This window comes from Equus asinus, chromosome 21, assembly GCF_041296235.1.
Source record: "Equus asinus isolate D_3611 breed Donkey chromosome 21, EquAss-T2T_v2, whole genome shotgun sequence".
In the NCBI taxonomy this organism is placed as follows: domain Eukaryota; kingdom Metazoa; phylum Chordata; class Mammalia; order Perissodactyla; family Equidae; genus Equus; species Equus asinus.
The window spans coordinates 38,383,890-38,404,002 of NC_091810.1; the positions used below are offsets into that span (position 1 = coordinate 38,383,890).

The following is a 20,113-nucleotide window of genomic DNA, read 5'->3' on the forward strand; positions in this document are numbered from 1 at the left end:
TTTCTTATTTCTACCATCAGGCCATAGGCTTCTTGATGACAGGTACTATGTCAGCAATAGATATTTATTGAATTAATGTGGATTTTTCTGTTGATGTCACTGCCTTTGTGAATTTTTTTCTGTAATTCCTCACAGGCACATGAGACTCAAGTGGGTCTACACTAGACAAGACTGCTTTGTGGTAAAAGAGCTAATCATGTTTCTTGAACACAAAGCACTAACTGGGTTCTCAGTAAATTTCTGTTGACATGAACTGATACTGTTCTAAGGCCATTATAAATAATTAGCCCAGTAGTTTAGTTTTGTTATTCTTTCTGTTTCTATTGCTTGGTTGAACCATTTTGTCAATCCTATACTTTTGGGGGGCGCATCCATCTTAGTAGAGTGTATGGGAATGGTCTCCCCCAAATGCTTTAGTACTACTATCAATGGCCCTGGATGTAGCTTTCAAGTTTGGGATTCCTGCTTCTTTCTTCTACTTCAGTTCTAAAGTGGCTAGTACTTGTAAAAGAACCAATTATTTGGTTTCCAATGGAATGAACTGATTTCTTCGGTGAATTTTTTTTAAAGTATGTGTAAACAAATATTGCAGAAATAGAAAAGAAAGGCAGAATTTAAGAAATGTTGGTACTTAATATTTTTTAAGAATTCATTTTAAACATAAAATGAGACACTATGTCCTCACTATGAATTACGTCAGATGGTTTTTAGAGTAGTTTGGATGTTATAGAAGGAGAGCTAGGAATTTAAAATTGTTTTGACTGAACTCAGTGAAATTAATCTACTTTTCACTTCGTATTACTTGTTATAATTTGCTTGGCAGTCTCATTTCTTTAGCTGAGATTCAAATGAAGGCTTCAGAGTCTACAGAAAATTTTACCATGAAAACTAAAACTGCACAGATTCATCTTATTCTTTCCATCTTGACACAAAATGAGAAATTACATATAGAACAATGGGCAAAAAAATAGAATTTAAAAGACTAATGAGAGACTAATAAATTAGAAAGCACTTAGTAATTGGAGAGAGAGATAACATTTGAAAGTTATAATAAATCCTCTGAAATAACTGAGTTTTTCTCATCTTAATTACTTTAATAGTCCTTACAGTCTTTTTTCACCTTTATTTCAGTCAATTCCATATAAACCTTAACTGCCTATAAACTTCATCTTCCTATCAAAGAAAAAGAACAACCATGTAGGAAAAGTTAACTTTTGTCTAATATTCTTTAGTAACTCTTTTTTAGTTTCTAGATTATCTGTTAGGATAGTCTTTCAAATAGCTTTATTTTTAGGACAATATGCCAACAAATAACCATTCTTAATAAGGATAAGGTAGATTAGTTCAGAAAAAATACAGAGAATATTTTTTAAACTGGAACAACTGACTCAAAGCATTGTCATTGTGGCCAGGGGCTGATATTTATGTTCAGAAAAAGTAATGAATTGCTCAGAAGCAAATACAAAGCACTATGCCATCTACTTGGATACCAACAATTCATACATACGTCAAAACTTTATTTCCTTCACATTATGATAGAGGAGTATAAATAGTAATCCATTTCAGTCTATACAAACTCAACACATTTCTTTACTTCCTTGTTTCCATTTTTTTTTTAACCAAAGAAACGTATTCAAAGCACTACCTTGAATTGTTTTTCCAGTCGTGTCTTTCCTCCTACTCCTGGTATGAGGATGCTGTTAACATAGCTATGCAGCTGATTTGAAGATACTTCAGTCTCCTTTCCAAGAATGGCTTCCAGCAAGGCATCATGGATGAAAATGTACTGCTCCTAAAAGGCACATTAATGGTAGTCACTGAGGAGAGCTGTTAGAGGGTAGCCACCTCTATCCTGGTTCATGAAATCTACCTTAGATTAACTCTGCCTCTAACAGGGACCTCCAGTGACTTTCTTCGAGCATTTATAGCTAGGTGGTTTACTCTAAGACTCGCTTATTCATCATAACTTATTCTAGGGTACAGTCTGTGCTGATTTTAGCTCTGTATTCCATACCATGCCCAAAATAGTAGGTTCAACGCAGCAAGCCATGGAGAAATGTGTGTTCAATGAAGGGCTCTAGAACCATTCTCTCATATGTATTTCTCAGGCCAGACAACATGTTTAACTCCTCATAGCATCAAACACAGCCTAGCTACAACAGTATCTGCTTCAAAAGTGCCTGTGTAGTTACTGAGAAATCTAAATTTAAGATCCACACAGAAATGGTAAACTATGAGTCAAAGAATAGTATCAAGGTTAGGAGATCTTCTAATACAAACCTGTACATGCTTTCATGCCCTAAGAGAATGAATCTGGCTCCTCAGTATCATTCAGCTTTCAGTTAAAGCATGTGCTAGAACCTCATGAAAGCGCTGGCAGCTATTCCTTACCTCAGTCTGGACGAGGTAGTTACGCTGTGTCCTGATATGCTTCAGGAATCCCAGGACGTTAACTGTGCTTTTGTCTTTTATCTGTTGCAGCATGCTGTCTATTACAATGTAGGTGCCTGTCCTGCCCACACCAGCACTGGAAGAAATGCAGACACTCAACTAGTACCTTTTGCTTTTAACTGTGGACTGGAAAAATTACGATCTAAATATCTAATGAGCTTAGAAATAACCCTGTTGTGTAGATAACCTAGTGTAGTTGACATAGGTTATTCATTATGGATAGTATCCAAAAACTTTATCAGGACTTTTCCCCCTCAGGAGTCTTGATGGAGAGCAAAGACTGCCTTTATCCCAGAGGAGCTGGAGACAGATGTTATATATTTGCTTTCTCGGCCTCCCTTGCTGCTCAAGGTCAGTGATGCAAGAGACTGAGAGGTGTCTCTCCTGGCAGCAGCTGTCTCCACCCAGAACCACAGTGACAGAGTCATTGTGTCGTTTTCCTTGCTGTTTAGCCATGTGCCTGGTTCTCCAACTCTGCCAGTGACTCTGGGAGTACCCATTATCCTTTGAATAAACTTCATTCTGCACAACTCCCCCCAGTCTGCCCAGTATGAGAAAGTTCCCATTTAAAGGGATGCTTTCTTTTAGTAATCCAGGTATAGAATAAGAATGCTACATCTGGAAAATTTGTTCTCTGATTCACATTTTTAAATTGTATTAAACTAAAATACTCAGGAAGATCTAAGTTCTGTAGTACTGAATAACAAGCTTCTTTTGGCAGAATCCCCCAGCAGGTTCCCCATCTCACACAACTCCACTGACACCTAAGCTCTTTGATAGACTTCCATCTGTTTTTTTAATGATTCCTAAATGGGTTAGCAAAACTGTAGAGTTCTCATGGGATTTTAAACAGAAGATGGGTTCCAATTTCTGCAACATCCCAAAAGATGCGCTTAGAAAATGCTGTGCAGCCATGCAACATAAATCATAGAATGAGCAACATCCATTTGAATACCAAAGTGAAAAAAAAAAAAAGCCAAAAATGCAATTACAAATGAAACAAAACAAAAAGCATTTTTAAACAACCAACTAAGGTTGTTTAAGGTAGTTAAGGAGAGAAAATAGGCTTTACAGAAGGCTTTCCCAGTGCTTTTTAAAAGGTATTTTATATAGTGTGTATACACTAAAATTCTGAAAATAAAATTTATACATACTATAAATATTATTTAGAGGAACCCTACAGAAAAACCATATACAAAAACTTGAAATCTCTAGTGCAGAAAGCTCTAAAGTTCTGTTTAAAGTCAGATTTTTATATATTAAGAGCAGCCTACAATTTCCCTATAAACAATGGGGATTTTATTAATAACAAGATGATGTATAAACCAGAGATTAGGGCCAGCCATGGTGGCCTAGTGGTTAAGTTCAGCACACTCCGCTTCAGTGGCCTGAGTTCAGTTCCTGGGCACAGACCTACACCACTCTATTAGCAGCCATGCTGTGCTGGTGGTCCACATACTAAAAAACAGAGGAAGATCGGCACGGATGTTAGCTCAGGGTGAATCTTTCTCAGGCAAAAAAAAAAAAAAACCAAACAACCCTAGAGATTAATCCTCTAAAAGATTTTATTTTACCCTTAGAGACAGATGCTGTTTTGTTTTTTTTTTGAGGAAGATTAGCCCTGAGCTAACTACTGCCAGTCCTCCTCTTTTTGCTGAGGAAGACTTCCCGAGCTAACATCCGTGCCCATCTTCTTCTACTTTATATGTGGGACGCCTACCACAGCATGGCGTGCCAAGCGGTGCCATGTCCGCACCCGGGATCCAAACCAGTGAACCCCGGGCTGCCAAGAAGCGGAACGTGCGCACTTAACTGCTGCACCACCGGGCCGGCCCAGAAGCAGATGATTTCTTAATATTATGGGAATATAGTTACTTTACATAACCCTAACAGGTCGTATTTGTCCCACTTTTCAGTGGAAGACTCAGTTTCTAAATCAAACGAAGCAGTAGCAGAGCCACAGTGGTCCAAGTTCAGAAAGCCCAAACCCCATGCTCTGCCCACTTCAAATGTCGAATCCCAGGCAGAAGAAAGAGAAAGACACCAGCCCTACCTGCAGTGCACCAACACAGGGCCCATTTCTGGCGTCCGGGCTGCTGAGGATCTCCTCACAAAGGTCAAGACCGGGAGGGCGTACTCGGGAACTCCCATGTCAGGCCACTGCGTGTAGTGGTACTGGATCACTACCCTTTCATTCTGACGACCCTTGGGATTTCCCTTCTGACCCTATGAGAAAAGTGAAAAAAGATGTCTTTGGGCGGAAAGTGGGCATTCTGGGTAACAATAATGTAAAGATGTCAGGAAACACAACCTCTTCACCTCATACGCCCTAATTACTGTTCCTGTGCTAGGTTATTTCCTCTTTGTGGCCGTCTCATGCAGTAAATGGAGACGTTACCAGCTGCATGGGAAGCATCAGACATCTCTTAGAAGAGAAAATGTTTTAAGATTGTACCAAGAATGAATGTTTAATATCAGTGTTTTGAATTTGGAACCATCCAAAGCATTTTGTAAATTGCCCACAGGGCCTCCATTTCCTGACTTCTTGCCCCAACTCCAGAAGGCCTCAGTGCTTTGTTTTCATCTGACCTTCGCCCTGACTCCCATTCTTTCTCCACTGTCCAGGTTGGACCTTCAGAAGCCCAGTGCTGGCTGCTGCTGTACACTCTCCAGGAATTGTGGGGAAAATCCTACGTAACAAATGATTCTCAGTCTCTAGAGTCAAAGGCAACAATACATTTACCTGTCACTTTCATAAATGAATTTGTTAGAGCAGTTTTCCTTTAAGGGGCTGAACTTCTTACATTTTAACTACTTTGGATGAAAAATTTCCCCAAGTAGATCATTTGCTGTGATGTGTTTTTTCTTATTATCAATACCTCTAAAATTTTAAACTTTTTTTTGATGACTCAGGGTCATTAATCAATCAATACGGAAGCTTCTCAGCTGTTTGGCCCTTGGTACAAAGGCCCTGGATGGCTTTGATTTCTTAATTCTTCTGTTAACTCTCTTTTTCCTATTTCTTTCTCATTTTCAGTTACTACTTTTTCCTCTGGTCAGTGTACAAAACACATGAAGCTCCTATTTGACCTCCTCCTCTGACTTAAGCTGCTTCTAAAAAAAGAGTAAGTGGGCCATGGTCAAGTACCTGAAGGGTTTCCATGAGCAATGGGCTTTGTAAGTATAAACCGGTTATTGGTTGGCTTGAGCAAACTAACAGCTCTCTTATAGAGAATACAGATAAATACAGTGGCACTGACTTTTATATACTTCTGCCAATCTTGGAAAAAACTATACATAGAAAGGACAGTTAACCTGGGATCACAAGTGGGCTTCAGAGCCACTGAAACTGTAGATAAAAACGTGAGTAAATATGAATTCTTCTGGGGCAAGGGGGCTACAGTTTTATCACATTCTCAAAGATGTCCAAGACTCAAAAATAAAAGAACTTTTGCTACAAACCACTGACATACCTCAGCCTCTGCAGAGTAACACTTTATGTTTTTCTTAATGAGCATCTCTCTAGAGTTCATAGTACTGCTGTAATGATCTAAGAGTCTTGATGGGACAGTGGAGTTTGAAAAAAGAGAAACAGAATGTGAAAGCAGCATTTCCACCAGGTGTGGCTCTCAGGATGTTAACAGTTCTACAGCAAAGGGTCTTGTTGTTAAGTCACGTTAGGAAACACTAAGCAGAACAAAGTTTTAGAGGTGTCGTCACTCCAGCACTTTGGCCACTTGTGTTCCTTGTAATTTCTAAAAGGGGAGACATATTATATAGCATTCATTTCCCATAGTTACTGAATAGCAGAATCTGATTTTTGCAAGCATCTTGCATGACTAGTATTCCTTGGAACACACTTTGGGAAACAATGCTTTAAAGCTGTCAGAAAATTGGAATTAAAAAGTTAAACCAACAAACAGATGCTGCCATATTTGCTGGTTACCAAAACCCAAGAGGACCTTTTTTTTTTATTAAAAGAAGCCTTCTTTAGGAAGAGATTAAAGAACGCAATCAGGCCAGTTAAATTCTATTATGTGCTTTGCCAATATCTTTCACACCATATATTGATGTCAATCAAAAGACTTGTGAAAAAATGTTTTAAAAATACATTTTAAACCAAGTTGGTTATGAGAATTGGCCTTGGCTGTACAGTAATTTTCATACAAGTTCAAAAAGAGATGCCCTGGCAGCCCACCCAATTCCTTCAATACCTTTTTCACTTTTGTATTTCTGACTGAAAAACGACGAACAGTATAGCAGGCATGTACTTTTGTGCTCTTCAGTGTGACAATGATGTTTCCATACTCCTCACTATTCTCTGTTGGCCAATACTGATCACATTTCCGCTGCAAAAAGTTAAAAAGTTATAAATTATATCTGCAATTTATGCCCCAATTCTACCGTTGATAACGTGATTTCAAACGACAGAGTCAAAACACAGGTAATATTGCCATGTAGTTGACTGAAAAAGGAACACAGAGGATGAATTGCTTACAGGCAGACATGACCTCTGATGAAGTTAATCTTGGGATAATTTGGGGCAAGATCATTTGAGTAATGGGCCTCGTATTAGATCATCTTTCAACACATGATGTACTTGAAAGAGGGCCTAAGAAAGATGTTTGTTTGACCTGTAAGAAATGTGGGTAGGATATGTTATAAAGGGAGTTTAAGTATCATTTGGAGGTTAGGCTGCATTCACAGTTACAAGAAAGTCTTTTGCAACTGTGAAAATCTTCGTGTTACAACCTGGGTCATCAAGGCAAAACGGATTCTACAGTCAAAGTGAAGTGACAGTGATTCTGAGCAACGAACCTGAGGCGGATCCCTTATTCCAGCCTAAATTAGCATCATCTAATGTAAGCTCATAATCCAATACATTCCAAAATATTAATCATCATCTTAAAAAAAGGTCCTATTAACGATGGTCAAGTGTTTAAGCAGTCTTTACTTCCCCCAATCTGAACTATTTGTAGTTCCTGGACTATTCTGTGTCTCTTCCAACTTCCCTGCTTTTGTTCTTTCTATCCCCTATACTTGGAATGTCCTTCCTTATCTTTTCATCCTGTGTAACACCTCCTCCCCCTCATCGTTCAAATCTCATCTCAAATATTAGCTCCTTTACAAAATCTCTGTAGTGCAGGATGCATTCATCCATTTTGCAGCATTCCCCTAATATCCTATTCATCTCTATCATCACATTTAATCTACTCTGGTAAGTGCTTAGCTCTCTTTCTCATCAGATCACAAGTAAGGTGAGGGCAGAGAGAACACTTTTCATTTCCCTAACTCTTTATATCTGGCCAAGTTCCTACCCTAAAGCAGGTACTCCATAAATATTTTTTTGAATGAAGGTACATGATTAAGATATTAAGCCAAGAGGCTCTTACTCTTCCTTTTTCCACAAGATTCGTAATCATGACAATGATTCCAGTGTTTTGTTCCCAAATCATCCTCCAGAAATCTTCAAATGTAGACTTTAAAGGTCCCTGGGTGGCGATGTAGGCTTTCGCTTTGTTGTAACCCTTCAAAGATGACACAGCACAAAGTAAGATGAAAGCAGTATCTCAGACCACTTAATAATTCAAGTGCCTTCCATACTGAATAGGCTGTTTTTAGTGAAAGCTCTGTGCGGTATCAAAACACATTCACACAGTCTCTGTGGCACTCTTCAATGATCAGAAACAGGTTTATAAAAACATTTCTGACTTACATCGACATAGTTTGCATTAATGTAGTCGCTGTGCTTAGAGTCTTTTCCTGGTAAAGGTCTTAACTTCACCCTACTGTGATCATCTATAGAGAATAAGAAAAAAAAAAAACAAAAAACAAAATGTATAATTCAAAAACTAGCAGCATTCTAAAGCACAAAACAAGGCAAATGCAATGTGGCATCTCCCAGAGTGCCCCCAGAAAGCTTCTGGCAGAAGAGCAACTGAAAACTCAAAGACACAGCATTCAAACCCATCTCAAAACACAGGGACACTGCTGTCTTGTGCTCTGACCAGTGCATGCCCAAGAAATGCAAACTGAGCTCCTTATTAGTTCATGTGAAACAACTGCCAGTTGCGACCCTCCAAAATTTCCTTGTTCTATATTTTAAAACCAATTTCAAAGGCTTTTGATTACCTATGCCCCCACTCCCTGTTAATACAAATATAAAAAGGTGATTGTTATATTGAGTCCAGAACGTCTATTTTCAGGAGATTGCATTGCTAAATTCAGTTGGACTCCCTGCCACCCCAACATAACCTATGTAATTGAGGGAACCAGAGCTGCTTCTAAGAGTCATCTCATCACAGGAATCTGAAGTCAATAATCAGATTTTAGGATTTACTTAACCTTAGTTTATGAACAAAAGGCAGGTGGTATATGTACCTCCAGTTTCCCAACAGAGTGAGCCTGTATTTTTAGGATAACAAAGAAAAGGAAGCTGAGGTCATAATTTTTTCTCTAGCTACAAACAGAATGGGCAAAAGCCACTTTACATTTCTGTTTATTTTCATGATCATAAATGGCTATTCAAAAAGAAGTCCAGGGGCCGGCTCCATGGCCGAGTGGTTAAGTTTGTACACTCCGCTGTGGCGGCCCAGGGTTCGGATCCTGGGCGCGGACATGGCACTACTCGTCGGGCCACGTTGAGGTGGCGTCCCACATCCCACAACTAGAAGGACCAGAAACTAAAATATACAACTGTGTACAGGGGGGGTTTGTGGAGATCAAGCAGAAAAAAAACATTGGCAACAGTTATTAGCCCAGGTGCCAATTGTTAAACAAAAAAAAGGAAGATTGGCAACAGTTGTTAGCTCAGGTGCCAATCTTTAAAAAAAAAAAAAGTCCAATGAGTGGATTAGCTTAAACATTACTGACCTCAGACTATATCAAGCACTTTTTGAAACTCCTCTACATTCTTGGAACTGTGAATTGCTTTTGTTGCTCTGAAAAACTCTCAGACTACAGTTGATATGAACAGGGGCTGCCTGATATGAATAGGCCCAAAATGAAAAATTTCTCCCAAGGCATCTGGATATAAACTGGTATGCCTTAGGAGGCTTTTATTGTATATTGTTATTTCTCAGAATGACAAATAAGAACACATACTCATCAGGTTGCAAAATTCATATTTAACCAAAAAGGTAATAGACTGGCTAAACAGATCAATATAGGAGGTGGCATGGTGGCATCCACATATACCTTGCAAGTTGTGCTCATTCTGTGAGAGAAGGCTTTTCCTACATTGTGTTTCTGGCAAATTCACAGACTAATTTTACTTGTTCCAATACATTTCTGTGCTTGTCTTTGCTATACAAAGGCATTAGTATAGGGGTAGACCAAGGTAACAAGTGCTGTGCCCAGAATCTGATCAAGTGGCCAAGAGAACACCAAAATCCAACTCTCTGAACTCACGAAAATAAAACCACATCTCATTTGAATTTGTGAAAGTAAAATCTCAAATGGACTTGTGAAAGTATAACCACATCTAACCAAAGATAGTGATTTTCTAGCAAAACATCATGATGCTTGGGCATATCACACAGAAGCTGCCTTGATTTCCTCCCCCTTCTTTGCCGCATACTTTCAGCTACTACAAAGTCACTACAAGAAAAGGTTGCTACGGCAGAGAGAATGGTTTGTGTGGACATATGCAAAGCATATATGTGTATATATCCCTGCCTGACTTATATGGTTAGAAATGAGGGATATAGGTGGACAAATCCTTACAGTCTCAGGAAGCTGAGCCTCAACTGTGTTGGGCAACAAATACTGCCAGAGTCAATTTATTCAAAGACTGGAGAGAAAAGAAGTTTGACTCTTCTTCCTTGTTCTCTTTTTTACCTCCTCCTCATTCCCTGAAATGAAAGACCTTGAATAGCCAAAGCAATCTTGAGAAAGAAGAACAAAGCTGGAAGCATCATGCTCCCTGATGTCAAACTATATTACAAAGCTATAGTAATCAAAATAGTAATGGTATTGGGCATAAAAACAGACACAGATCAATGGAACACAATAGAGAGTCCAGAAATAAACTCACATATACATGGTCAATAAATTTACAACCAAGGAGCCAAGAATATACAGTGGGAAAAGGGCAGTTTCTTCAATAAATACTGTTGGGAAAATTGGATAGCCACATGCAGAAGAATGAAATAGACCACTATCTTACACCATACACAAAAATTAACTCAAATTAGATAAAAGTCTTGAATGTAAGACCTGAAGCCATAAAACTCCTAGAAGAAAATATAGGTGGTAAGCTCCTTGACGCAGGTCTTGGCAATGACTTTTTGAATCTGACACCAAAAGCAAAAACAACAAAAGCAAAAGTAAACAAGCGGGATTACCTTAAACTAAAAACCTTCTGCACAGCAAAGGAAATCATCAACAACATGAAAAGGCAACCCACTGAACTGGAGAAAATAGTTACAAATCATATCTGATAAGGGGCTAATATCCAAAATATATAAAGAACTCATACAACTCAATAGCAAAAAAAAAAAAAAAATCTGATGAAAAAATGGACAGAAGATCTGAATAGACATTTTTCCAAAGAAGACATACGGATGGCTAGCAGGTACATGAAAAGATGCTCTATATCATTAATCACTAGGGAAATGCAAATCAAAACCACAAGATATCACCTCACACCTGTTAGAATGGCTTTATCAAAAAGACTAGAAATAACAAGTGTCTAACAACTATGAGAACTAATAAGTTCAGCTGAGGTTTAAGAGACAAGATCCATATATGAAAATCAATTATATTTCTATACACTAGCAATGAACAATCTGAAAATAAAATTAAGTAAACACTTCTACTTACAATAGCATCAAAACGAATAAAATACTTAGAAATAAATTTAGTAAGAGCTGAACACTTGTAAAAAGCAGACTATAAAACACTGTTGAAAGAAATAAAAGATGGCCTAAATAAATGGAAAACATCTCATCTTTATGAATTGGAAAACTTAACATTGTTAAGATGGCAATGCTCCCCAAATTAATCTACAGATTCAATGCAATCTATAGCAAAATCCCAGCTACATTTTTTGCAGTAATAGACAAGTTGATCCTAAAATTAATATGAAAAGAAAAGGGACCAAGGATAGCTGAAACAATCTAAAAGAACAAAGTTGGAGGACTCACGGTTTCCAATTTCAAAACTTATTACAAAGCTACAGTCAGTAATCAAGACAATGTGATACTGACATAAGGGTAGATATATTGATAGATATATAGACAGATTAATGGAACAGAATTGAGAGTCCAGAAATAAACCCTTACACTATGGTCAGTTGATTTTCAGTAAGGCTGCTAAGACAATTCAATGGGGAAAAGAAGAGTCTTTTCAACAAATGGTGCTGGGACAACTGGATATCAACATGCAAAAGAATGAAGTTGGACCCCTACCTCATACCATATACAAAAATTAACTCAATGGGTCAAAGACCTAAATGTAAGAGCTAAAACCATAAAATTCTTTGACAAAAACATAGGTGTAAATATTCATAATCTTGGATTAGGCAGTGGTTTCTTAGACTTGACACCAAAAGCATAAGCAACAATAACAAAAATAAACTGGATTTCACCAAAATTAAGAAGAAAATGTGCTTCAAAGGACACCATTAGGAAAGTGAAAAGGAAATGCACAGAATGGGAGAAAATATTTGCAAACTATATATCTGATAAGGGGTTTGTATCAAGAATGTAAAAAGAACTTTTACAACTCAACAGTAAAAAGACAAGTAATCCAATTAAAAAATGGGCAAAGGATCTGAATAGACATTTCTTCAGAGAAGATATACAAATGGCCAATAAATGCATGAAAGGAGGCTCAACATCATTAATCATTAGGGAAATGCAAATCAAAACCACAATGCATTCATATCCATCAGGATGGCTATTATTAAAAAAAACAAAGTAGCAAGTGTTGGAGAGGATGTGGAGACATTAGAACCCTCACATATTGCTGAAGGGAATGTAAAATGATGCAACCACTTTGGAAAACATTTTGGTGGTCCTTCAAAATGTTAAAGTATGACCTAGCTATTCCATTCCTTCGTATATACCCAAGAGAATTAAAAGTATATGTCTGCACAATACTTTGTACACAAATGTTCATAGTAGCATTATTCATAATAGTCAAAAAGTAGAAACAACTCAAATGTACATCAAATAATAAATGAATAAACAAACAAAATGTGGTATATCCATACCATGGAGTATTATTCAGCCATAAAAAGGAATGAAGTACTAATACAAGGTACAATATGGATAAGTCTTGAAAACATTATGGTAAGTAGAAGAAACCAGACACAAAAGGCCACATATTGTATGATTCCACTTAAATGTTCAGAATAGGCAAATACATAAAGATAGCAAGTAGATAAGTGGTTTCTAGGGACTGGGGAAAGGGAGGAATTAGGAATGACTACTAATGGGTAAAGGGGTTTCTTGTTGGGGAGCTGAAAATGTTTTAATATTAGATAGTGGTGATGGTGGTATAACTCTGTGATTATACTAAAAACCACCGAAATTCACTTTAAATTCAAATGCAAATTTAAATTAACTTAAATGGGTGAATTTTATATGGTGTGTCAATTGTATCTCACTAAAGTATTTTTTAAAAAGTTTACCTACAGTAGTGTTCAAATTTAAGTGGTCCAATTTAAATGCACAATTTTTTATTTAAATGCATTTAAGTGCACAATTTAAACACACTAATTTTATGTAATGTCTTCCTTACCATAGTGTATGTTAACCATAAACATCTGTGCCCTTGCCCTTAATATCAAAGCAGATATTGCTGCCAGTGACCTAAGCCCCAATGTCTACGAAAATTGGCATTCTGCCACAGAAGTAGCCTGAGCTCCTATGCTATTTCTTGAGGCTCCATAAGAAGGCAGCTTATTTGTTTGAGTCCTGAACCTCCAGGATACTTTTAACCTTGGAAATATGTTGGATAGGACTAAGCACATGGGCCACAAGGACTAGAGGCTCACCACTTTAGGTATGGATCAACTACCTGACTGCTTTGAAATTCAGTTTACGTGATTCAATTCTCAGTATTTCTATTTCTATTAAAAGCCTTGGCTCTCACTGGTTAAAAACAATGTCAAGATAGCCACATGACATTAAAATTTTGGTTCCCAGCATTGGATATGAAATCACTTCATATGAAAACAGTCAAGCTCAGAATATTTTCTTTCAATCACCTTATTACTAAGCTGAGATCTGACAGCTTAATAAAAGACTAAGAGGGCAGAAAATGTCCCCACTTCTTCTTATACACAGTTGAAGACGAGCTAATGAGAGGTTAACTTGCAAGTGTAATTCTTTCTTGGCATCCTGATTCTGATTGCTTGGCTTTCAGCTTATACCCAGCATGAAGATTTAATTTCCTCGCAGTTGAAGATAGTTTCTAGTTTATTACTCACATGCTAAAATGTTGATGTATCTGTTTTTGTGCTTGTTATCTGGATGATTGGAATGTTCTGCAGTGATGTTCATATCAGCCGTACAGCGTTGGACTTCCTAGTGAAGAAAACAAACAGAAGATTTCAAAGATTTTAGACACAACTTAGATGTTCAACAAGGTTGTATAAAGAAAGGAAATATTTACACCCAAAAGCATAAAGTATTTACTCACTCCCTAACCACTGGCACCATTACCTCCCCAAACTCAACTTCAGAAATAGTTACTGACATACTCATAACAAACGTATGAAGGATGTGAACAAGATAAAAGGATTTCATTCCTTACTAATTCATCAATCACGTTCTTTATTCCAGATTTTGACCTAGGCAAGGGAATTACAAAACAGTATCTCTTTTTGAATATGTCACAGTCTGATGGGTGAGAAGAACATGCAAAAAGATAACAACAGCCAAATGCGATTAATAGAAAAGTGGCCTGAAGAAACCATCATGGGAGCATAGAGGAAGGCTTTAGACAGGAGATTGTTCACCTGTGTCTTAAAAGATGAAGAGGAATATTACAGGCAGAAATATAATCTCCACCATGAATCGCAATATGCTTACAGGCCTCTTGCCTTGGTTTATAACCAGACTGCAAATTGACTATAAAGACTCAGTCCTGAAATGACACTAATATATAGCCCAATCAAGGGTCATATCTGGCTCAAACATACATGGTTCTGATGAATTATTTGTTAACTCTAATTTTGTTTAAATTATCCTTTAGAAAAACAGCAGTGGAAGATGCAACTCTCTTCAGCTACCTTTGCCATGGATATAAACATCATGTATTAGCATAACACAAGGTTGCTGAAAAGTCAAATTTTTCTACGCTGTATGCCTCAAACCAAAGAAAGTACTGGAGCTAACTAAGGGAAGTCATTAGTAGCGCACAGCTGCTACAAAGAGCAGGAGCAAAGTGGCACAAAATTATCAGGAGAAATGTTTTACACATAACAGATGTAATAGAGTTTAGGAGCATGCAGACTTTTTTTCACAAAGGAGTTGCATAGCAATTATGGATGTTTTCCACAGCATTTACATTAGGCATAATGAAAACAAGTAACTGGTTGTCTTTTATATTCACAAAATACTTCTGGGAGAGGAGTCTCTCTCTTCTCTCCAAGGAGGAACTCACTGTAATCAAAGAATTTAACTAAGGTATAAAAACAAAGGGTCACTATCTGTACAAAGAAACTATTCATGGACTCTTGATTCTTAGAAGCTGTATATTGAATTTTCTGTAATTGTAGGCCTTCCCAGTTGTCCAAAAAAAATAAATAAATAAATAAAATAAAGCCCCACAGGCATTAATTCAAGACACCTCTCTGGGGAAATTGTGTGTTTCATGACAATCCTTACCCTTTTTCACTCTTACTAAATGCAATAAACTCTGATATTTTCTATTTTATTCTAAAATGGTTTATAACCTATGGTTTGGCAAATGCGGGTTTTAAAGGGTCTTAAGGCTGCCTTTGGCTCTTTTCTCTAAAATAAGATAACAAAGTGTGGGCCGATAACAAAATAATGAATCTGATATCTTGACATCTACAAGAACATAAGCAATACTAGCCATACTCAAGAGTATTTGGAGGACTGATCTTTTAGAATTGCCTTGAAAGACTAAGGCATACCCTTTTGAATAGTTTCAGGGGCAGAAAACTTTGAAAATGAGTTTGTATTCTGAAAGACATTAATTTAATCTCTACACAAATCCCTGAAATAAGCCAACATCCTTTTGTTTCTGGGTTTTGAAGGTCATACCCTTTGGCATGTATTGTTTAGGGCTGAGTTGCTGAGGTACCTCGTGCTGAGCAATCTTAGCTTTTAGTACTTTAGTGTGAGATTCACTTTGTTTATTGCTATTTTTCCCCACTTTGTGGATCTGACCACCCTAGCTGTGGACTGAGGTTGGGCCTCTCTTTTTTTTTTTTTCCTGAGGAAGATTAGCCCTGAGCTAACATCTGCCAATCCTCCTCTTTTTTTCCTGAGGAAGACTGGCCCTGAGCTAACATCCGTGCCCATCTTCCTCTACTTTATATGTGGGACGCCTACCACAGCATGGCTTGCCACACAGTGCCATGTCTGAACCGGCGAACCCTGGGCCGCTGAAGTGGAACATGCGCACTTAACCGATGCGCCACTGGGCCAGCCCCTGGGCCTCTATTATAATGCAACTGACCAAGACTGCTTGGGAGCAGCTGTCTCTGCTGTTTAAAGCAGTCATTCAATATAACCAATCAAACTCTTTGTTATCTAAAATCCTTGGTCTGATCCGTTGCCTCTATTTCACTTTTCCAATTATGTGAATGACAGAAAACAAAGAATAGTCATAAATAATGTTAAATCTGATCTTATTAGAACCCAAGGGCTTTGCCTAAGGCCTTCTGATTTTGTCTTGTGGATAATAATGTCATCTGTAATTCTTTGCAGTACTGCTTGGCTCATTTACATGCTGATAATATCATCTGATCCTGGAGTGGCTTTTTTCCATCAGAACTGGCATTTCAAAGTTAATGTGATTTTAATAGGTGTTAAAACCCTTTCAAGTGACACTGGCCAATGGAGTGTGTAGAGTAAAGTTACCTCTTCAGCAATCTGATAAACAGTTTAAAATTTAAGCTTGTTTGGATTTTACTGTCTATATAACAAAGCTGGAATTCTCAAAATGAATATTCTGAGTATTAACAGACACAGAACTACAGAAGATAGCCAACTGAAAACAAGAGGTTTAAAATAAAGTCAAAATAAAAAAGCGAACAAAAACATTAAAAGTTGATATACTCAGAATTCTTGGGAGATGAAATAGGCTAAACCACCTCCTGCCTGGAGTCATTAATGTGAGAGGCTGTCAAAAGGGCATGTGGAGACTTACTGTCCTGCCATTCTGTGGCTCAATTAGAAAAAATAATTCAACAAAGATACACGTAGAAATCTTTCACATTACTCAGCTTCACAAAACAAGCTGAAAAGAAGATATTTTGAACCTAGTGACCAAGTGTTACATTGAGTACGTATCACATTCTTAGTATCTGAGTTCAGGCAGCCCACAATTGTGTTTAGGGGACTATTCTACAGAAGACTGATGCGTTTAGGTCATGGCTACAGCCTGGTGGTTGCACAGTGACAGACACAGAGCTGGCCCTCACCAGGTCCTGGTTACACTGCATCTTCCTGCCTCTACTCTCTGCTCAGGCTACAAACTGCTGCCAGACTTTCTCCAAATGCTGCTTTGACTTTGTTATTCTCTTACTCAGAAACCTCTGGATAGATTCTAAATTCTTCAGTGAGGCTTGCAAGGTCCCATCCTATCTTCCACAAACTCCCTTCCCAATGCCAGACAGTTTTAATTCCCTGCCCTTTGAAAAGACCATATGATTTCCTGCTCTTTGCTTTACTGCCGTTTACCTTGCCAAGAATGCCTGTCCTTCTCTCCCCCTATCTGAATCCATATGTCTTTATCTAAAATTACTGCCTTACCCCTCCAGAAAACCAACCGATCTTTGGAGAGTACATTACAGTACCTATCATCCTGCAGCAGGTCTATAAAATAAAATTATTTTTCATATACAATTTATGAATGAACTCACTTTTCCCCTCACTCTTCATAAAACCTCAACCAACTATGATTTTCTTCATAATAAGGGTTTAAAAATGTTTTTCTTTAAGACATTTAAGGCCCAAACTGGCATTTTGTCACAGATGCTCTGGAAACTCTATGAGGTCATTTTCTGCCATCTCGCAGGCAGCAGTCTTTATGCAGCATTATGCCTAGGTCTAGGGACTCCCTATTATGTGTCATCAGCAACATCAGAAGTCTGCATCTTACATAAAGTGATTGTGGCTACTGGTCCCTCAGCACATGGGCTCAGGTGGACAAAGCTTTGTTCTCGTGATTTAAGATGAGCAACCAGTCCCAATTTAGCTCAGCTGGAGTTAATTGTAACAGAGGCTATCCCCTAGAGGATCTCGTCCAGGGGAACTGGACCTTTGGCCTCATCTCGGCACTCAGCCTTTATGCTTGTGATGCTCCTGACCCCTGCCTATTAATTCTGTCGACCCACAGGGCCTTAGAGCTCCTTCCTTTTGAAAGGTTATGCTAGCATTGCACCTTTGGAAGCCTCCTGTATCATCGCAGTGGAGGCCAGGGAAGAGTGAGGTTGAAGTCAGCTCAGGTAGCCAAGCGAACAGAGTCACTGAACACTATCCCGAGACAAGGATTGATGTTATTTCCAGTGACTGCAAAATCTGCTAGAGCTATAATGTCGCTAGCTTTTAACAGTCTCCAAAATTTATCTGACAAAGACAAAAAGCTTGCTTTCAGCATCACGTCGAGACAAAGATTCAAAATTACCAGCGAATCGTTCTTCTCATTCTCCACCAAGCAACAAAGTTCTGAAAATATGATAGCTGTTCACCAATTTTTTTTCACTTCTATCCAACATTTTTAAACGAGATGGGGCATCTAGAACTTTTGGTGAAATACTCAATCAAAATTCATAGGTGCCTTTCTCCTCTGCACTCCTCCAGAACTTTATATCTGTGGTGGCACTTATTTTGCTTTGCCCTCTTTCTGCTTTAGTTGTGTACACTCTGGTCTCCACCCCCACCAGACTGAAGTCCCGAAGGGCAAGGTCTCTGTCTAATTCATCTTTCTACCTTATATTATGTCCAGAGAATTAGAAGGTACTCAGAAACTATCAGATGAGTTGTTTTATCTCCTCTTAATGGCGAAATATAAACTGTTAAGTGGTATTACTCTATAACCTTAAGATTAGTTCTTTGACTAACTTTAGGCCTCTATTCAGATATTGTAGAAGATTTCATAAGTCAGATTCTCAGCTATCTGGGAAGGCTCTAGACCACAAAGATCATGCAATGGGCTCCTGGTACTCTTAGTAGGGGGGATCCTTATTTTGGCTGCTCCCTCCAACCATTTTTGCCAAGGCCATTGTTGCTCCATCAGCTTCATGGTCAGTTTTAGACAATCAGTGGCAATTTTGGTTTCTTCTCTGACTTCCGCTCAGTACAGGACACGACTACTTTAATGAGAGTCTGAAGGGCATCAAAGTTATACACAAGGGCTCGGGTCAGATAGCCCTGGTCTTAAAACCTACTTCCGCCATTTCAAAACTGAGCTGCCCAAAGCCTCAGCTTTCTCATGGGTAAAGTTTCCTCATCTGTAAAATGGGGACAATAAGACAGCACCCACTGATTGATGGGGTAATTCTGAGGAATGAGTGAAATAATCCACATGGTAATAATCCACGTGAAGTAAATGCCAGCCATCATTACTCCACATAAAAAGATCTGGAAATCTGGGGTTGAGGTTACTACTCTCTTACCATAATGAGGATTTTGTTATGTTGTTTTTTTAAATCACACAAAATCTCTTTTCCTGACCTTCCTTTTACAGCCTATTACTATCTCTTGTTTCTAAAACAGCCTTAATAATTTCTTATATACCCTGTTACCAGTTTTCCTTTTCAGTAGAGCTACCAAAAAAGGAATGATACCACTGTTTTAAAATACTTCAAATTTTCCCTAATTTAGAAGACGACAGTATATTAGTGAATTTTCCTGCTGTCTCATTCCTCCTCTATGTTGCTGCCTTCCTGTGCTTTTCAGAGGAAAGGATATTCGTCCTATTCTGAATAGCTCTGATTTTAAACCTTTCAAAGCAGAAGAGATTGCAAAAGGACAACAGTAGAACAATGCCTTCCTCCTCCCTGTTCCCCTCCCATAAATACCACCTAATAATCCTTAAGCTATAAAGTTCAATACAGGCAATGAAAGCTCCTAGCCACAGTAATTATTTTAAGGCTAGAAATAGGGTGCAGATGCCCAGAATTTGTTAACAGGCTTGACTTTGATGCCGCCAAGCCCATTTTAAGTCAGATCAAGTTTACAGAGGTATAGCTGATTATTTTGAATAATTAAATGGTGTCAAAACCAGCTGTGATGAATAGCACTGGGGTCTCAAATCATAAATAATTGAGAAACTGGAGTTGCATTTGATCATCCTGATCAAATTCTGTTCTCTAGAGGATAAATGTTTGTCCTGAATACCATCAACATTGTTAAATGCCTCAATATTCTTGCTCAGTCATCCAGCCAACAGTCAATTGAACTAAATCACTTTAACACCACACGCATTTGCTGTCCTCATGAATATAAAATGTTTG

At 38.1% G+C, this 20,113-nt stretch overlaps 1 protein-coding gene across 4 annotated transcripts in view; it reads right to left on the reverse strand.

The window, feature by feature from the left end:
- Positions 1-20,113, reverse strand: part of PTPRG (protein tyrosine phosphatase receptor type G) — a 680,787-nt gene that overhangs the window by 22,036 nt on the left and 638,638 nt on the right. For all 4 annotated transcript variants that reach the window (XM_014868697.3, XM_070493516.1, XM_014868696.3 and 1 more), the window contains 7 exons: positions 13,889-13,985; positions 8,168-8,250; positions 7,845-7,979; positions 6,666-6,800; positions 4,505-4,677; positions 2,392-2,527; positions 1,646-1,792 (listed from right to left, as the gene is read on the reverse strand). In XM_014868697.3, the coding sequence (XP_014724183.2) occupies positions 1,646-1,792; positions 2,392-2,527; positions 4,505-4,677; positions 6,666-6,800; positions 7,845-7,979; positions 8,168-8,250; positions 13,889-13,985 (906 nt within the window). The remainder of the gene's footprint in view (positions 1-1,645; positions 1,793-2,391; positions 2,528-4,504; positions 4,678-6,665; positions 6,801-7,844; positions 7,980-8,167; positions 8,251-13,888; positions 13,986-20,113) is intronic.